A 5,110-nucleotide genomic window follows, 5' to 3' on the forward strand; every position below is an offset into this window, starting at 1 on the left:
GTAGGTTCCATTGTCCGTCCGGATCTTTTCAGGGAACCTGGGCCTGGGAATGGCCTGGGTTGATTAAGCATTTTACAACAGTTTTGCTGTCTTCTCTGGCGACTGGCCAGGATTTTTGCAAAGCTGCGCCGCTGCCGATCTGGTCCTTCCTTACCACCGATTCAATTACAGAAGGAACCCACCAAGACATGAACCAGGCAGCCAAAGACATTTTTTCTTTAGCTGACCTCTCTCGGGAGGACTTCCATCAGCTCCACATCGTGGTACGTAGATACTGCGATGGGGAGGTCGCCCCCGAGAGAGGCAGCAGCTGTTTTTGGCCTAATCTCGACCTCATCAACGCGCTCTTCTGGGCTGCTTGAGCCAGCCTGGACGAGGCGCTCCGTCACCCAGGGTTGGAGACATCCTCGGGGATGGGGGACAGGCAACATTGGAAGCACTTTTAAATAACAAAGGCACTGCCGCTGCGGCCGGTAAAATCATGGACCGAAGGTAAAATCACGAACCCAACACTGGACCAAAGACAAGACCCTAAACAAGTCTGTATTGAAGACCAGACCGATCAGATCCTAAACAAGTGTCATTAGACCTGACACCTGTGGTGGCAAGGTTTTTTTATAGGATAACATCTGAGTATGTCATGTCTGAATTCCAAGTCATGACTATCTTATGTCTGAATTACACGACCTATGACTTTTCACCAAATGACCCTGTTACTCTTCATAGAAACCGGACTGACCTTGTTTCCTGTCTCTCCTCTTTACCTTCCAACATTCCAAGCATCTTCAATATAAGCTCCTGTGTGGATTCTGGAGGTAGAGCTTTGATTCTTCCCATTTGGTCCTGAGACTCTGATGTTAAATATTAACTGTCTTTAAGGCTCTCTGTATGTCTTGCACCATACATAAATAAACCTGTTTGAGTGATTTCATCTAACAGTGTCTGGAAATTATTTTTTTCCACAACACACTGGACATAGAGCACTATTTGCAGGATCACACAGTCCTACCAGAGTTATGTGTCCTTCATCGTTTCATTTATTAGATTAGATTAGAGATTAGATTCAATAGGACTTTATTGATCCCTTGGAAAGGTTCCTTCAGAGAAATTAAGGTTCCAGTACAGTACAGAGTTAGAAGGATAATAAAAAAACACTATATAAATATAAATGACATATAAAATAGATGCTAAAAAAGAAAGAAAGAGTCCTAAGCAGGAGTTGTACAGCCTGATGGTGTGCGGGACAAAAGAGATTTTAAGTCTGTTGGTCCTGCACTTGGGAAGGAGCAGTCTGTCACTGAACAGGCTCCTCTGGTGGCTTCAAAGTCCTCTTCTCTGCCGCTGACACCAGAGAGTCCAGCTTTGTGCCAACCACAGAGCTAGCCCGCCTGATCAGCTTGTCCAGCCTGTACGTGTCCTTCTTGGATATGCTGCCCCCCCAGCACACCATGGTGTAGAAAAGGACACTTGCGACCACAGACTGGTAGAACATCCACAGAAGTTTCCTACAGATGTTGAAGAACCGTAGCCTCCTTAGAAAGTACAGCCTGCTGTGTCCCTTTCTGTACAGGTGGTCGATGTTACACGTCCAGTCCAGCTTGCTGTCCAGCCACAGCCCGAGGTACTTGTAGGAATCCACAGCGTCCACCTCATCTCCCTCAATCTGAACTGGTTGTGACTTTGGTCTGGACCTCCCAAAGTCAATTACCAGCTCCTTAGTCTTTGAGGTGTTGAGCTGCAGATGATTCCTGTGACACCAGGCTGCAAAGTCCCTCACCATGCTCAAATACTCATCCTCTCTGTCATCCCTGATGCACCCAACTATGGCTGTATCATCAGCGAACTTCTGAATATGACACAGCTCTGAGTTGTAGCAGGAGTCTGCAGTGTACAGGGTGAAGAGAAGAGGGGCCAGCACCGTGCCCTGGGGTGCTCCAGTGCTGCTGATCAGAGTGTCAGACGTGATGTCCTTCAGCCTGACATACTGTAGCCTTTCTGTGAGGTAACTGGAGATCCAGGTGACCAGGCATGGGTCCACTTGCATTCTATTCAGTTTATCCTGAAGCATAAGGGGCTGGATGGTGTTGCAAGCACTTGAGAAGTCTAGAAACAGAATCCTCACTGTGCCATTCCCCTTATATAGGTGCGAGTGGGCTCGGTGTAGCAGGTAGACGATTGCGTCTTCCACACCAACACCTGCCTGGTATGCGAACTGCAGACCATCCTGGGCATGTTGCACCTGGGGTCTGAGGAGACCGAGAAAGAGCCGCTCCAGCGTCTTCAGCAGATGGGAAGTGAGTGCCACCGGTCGGAAGTCATTCAATTCGCTTGGCCGGTTCTTTTTCAGAACTGGAACACTTAAAAGATTTGTTTTTGATTTTCATTTTTTTTAATCAAATTTCTACAAAGTAATGCCAATTTGAAGGTGAATGAAATTTGATTTAAAAAAATTATTAAAAAGGTTTTTTGCTCGTTGTTCTTAGTTGTTTTTTTCTGTGAAAAAGGACAATTTGACTATGCCTATGACTGGTCTATAATAGCAATAAAAGGGTAAAACATCTAAGGGGATGGATGAAGACTTCTGCCCCATATATATATATATATATGAATACTGTATAATCAGTGATTGCATGAATATTAATCTCCTTAAAATGACTGACCTAATTCAACTCAGAGAAAAGAATACTGAAAAATACAAGTCAGGGGATGGATAGAAATTAATTTCCAAGGCTCTAAACATCTTCAGGAGTTCTGTTAAGTCCATCACCAATAAATGGAAGGAATTTGGGACTTTTTTTAAATTCACCAAGAGCAGGCTGCCCTCACAAAATGACCATGCATAAAGAAGAAAAGATAGAGGGGCCACCAAAACACCTGTGACCACTCCGAAGGAGTGTGATCATTCTCCCTTAGCTTAGACTGGTGAAAAACACAGGCAACAGTTGTATGCATAGTCTCTCCCATCTCACCTGCTGACACTTGTAACTCCTTCAGAGTGGTCACAGGTGTTTTGGTGTACTCTCTCAATATTCTTTTTGCAAAGTCACTCAGTTTGTGAGAATAGCCTGCCCTTGGTAGATTTACACATTTCATATTCCTTCCAGTTCTTGATGATGGAATTTAAGAGGCCCTTTTTTAGCCTAAACATAAACTTCTTTTTTCTCATTACTTCGTACACTGTAACTGATGTACCAAGTTTTGATAACTATTTGACAGAATGTCATTTCAAAAATGACCAGACTATTCCTTTAAGTCTGGTCGGTGGGTCTGTGGGGGAATACTGAGTGTCAGCAGCAGCTACGTAAACATTTTTTGAAGAACTTCTTAAACTCTGTGTTGAAGATGGTGTAGATGATGGGATTAAGGGCACTGTTGACGTAACCCAGCCAGGTGACGGTGCTTATCAGTGCGGGAGGGATGTTGCAGGTCAAACACCAGGCTCGCATTGTGTGGACCACAAAGAACGGAGTCCAACAGAACAGGAAGCAGCCTGCATGAAGATAATCAGAAAATTAAGATATTTCCATAAATAAAACTATAACAATACCATTAGTAACAGACTTAAACTTACAAATACACCAATAAAATAAAACTATTGTTATCTTTTTGTCCCAGGTTCTGATTCTATCTAACACAGACCCTCTCTTCCTGAGATCCCTCCATAATTAAGTCTGTTTTTTAATATATTCCCATCTCAGCATCCACTGGATGGATTTCAATAAAACTTTCATAAAAAAAACAATTGGGTGATTAAGATGTCAACCGCAGCTAATGAAGTTGTGATGTGGTGTCTGTTCCCCCAAATATGATAATGATGAGCATAGTGGGCGTGGCTTGTGGATAATGAGCTACAAAAATTCCTAAAAAAACATACATTTGTCCTACCGAGCCAACACTTTGTGGGCATACTCTTTGATTCATATCAAACTTTTCTAAAACTCAAATGTCTGACATTTTGAAAATGTATTTTATTTTTTGGTAGAGAATTTCTGTAAATAACTACATGCTAGGAAGTTAGTAACACTTTTTCCGATCATTATGAAAATGGGCAGGGAGGATTTTCAGGCTGCCTTGGTCATATGTTTTAATCTTTTTAAATAGGATCAGTTATTGGCATTATTTATATTTTATTATTTAATACTATACACTCAATATGTTTACCTTTTTTACTTTAGAAAAAGTTTAACCTGAGGGGCATGAAAAAAACTGTGCATGTACACAGTCATTACTGAATATTTTCAGAATTTCTTAAAAAACTTGTGAGATTTGGTCAACTTTTGAATTTTAAAACCTACTTGGCCATTCCAATATATTGACCTACGATGGCTGCTTTGTATGATGGAGACAAATGGCAGCGAGGATTTTGATCCAACTGAATAAAACCACAGCGGCACAGTGGTTAGAGCTGTTGCATCCTAGCAAGAAGGTTGCAGGTTTTCTTCTCGGCTTGGGTGGAGTTTGCATGTTTTCTCTGTGGGTTTACTCTGGGTACTCCAGTTTCCTCCCACAGACCAAAAGCATTTGTGTTAGGTTAAGTGGTAACTCTAAAATTGTCCTTAGGTGTGAGTGACAGCATGAATGGTTGTGGCCCTGTTATGGACTTGCGAGCTTGCCCCCCGCCTCTTGCACAGTGACTGCTGGAGATAGGCACAAGGTCCCTGTGACCTGGAAAGGAGAAGTGGGTAAAGAAAATGGACGGATGAAAAAAAACAAGTCAAATCAATGCACGTGTTTAGGAGGACACTCTGACTTGTTTCTTCCTCCAATAGGGCAATAACTTCCTCAAAAAGGTAAATGGGCTGTGCCTACAGTATGTGGCACTTTTCTAGCCAACCAGGCTACTCAAAGCACTTACAACACAATCTTTGCCCTCATTTCCCCATCCACACACATATTCATACAGCACTCTACTACAGCTCCACAAAGTTAGCCTGAATAAATCATTTTATTTAAACTCCATTTATACACTGATTAGAAGCATTGATGGATTCAGTGTCTTGCCCAGGGACACTTTAACATGTGACTGCTGCCAGGAATCAAACCTCCAACCCTCTCATTGGAAGATGATTGCTCTAACCAGTAATCTGATTTTTTTTTTTTTTTTTTTTTT

General features: G+C 42.4%; 1 protein-coding gene across 1 annotated transcript in view; it reads right to left on the bottom strand.

The window, feature by feature from the left end:
• Positions 1-2,464: 2,464 nt before the first annotated feature.
• drd4b (dopamine receptor D4b) overlaps positions 2,465-5,110 on the bottom strand; it is a 30,216-nt gene continuing 27,570 nt past the window's right edge. The window contains exon 4 of the mRNA XM_037979960.1: positions 2,465-3,490. Coding sequence (XP_037835888.1) covers positions 3,288-3,490 — 203 coding nt within the window. The 3' untranslated portion in view covers positions 2,465-3,287. The remainder of the gene's footprint in view (positions 3,491-5,110) is intronic.

Source organism: Kryptolebias marmoratus, linkage group LG15, assembly GCF_001649575.2.
Source record: "Kryptolebias marmoratus isolate JLee-2015 linkage group LG15, ASM164957v2, whole genome shotgun sequence".
Taxonomy (NCBI): Eukaryota; Metazoa; Chordata; class Actinopteri; order Cyprinodontiformes; family Rivulidae; genus Kryptolebias; species Kryptolebias marmoratus.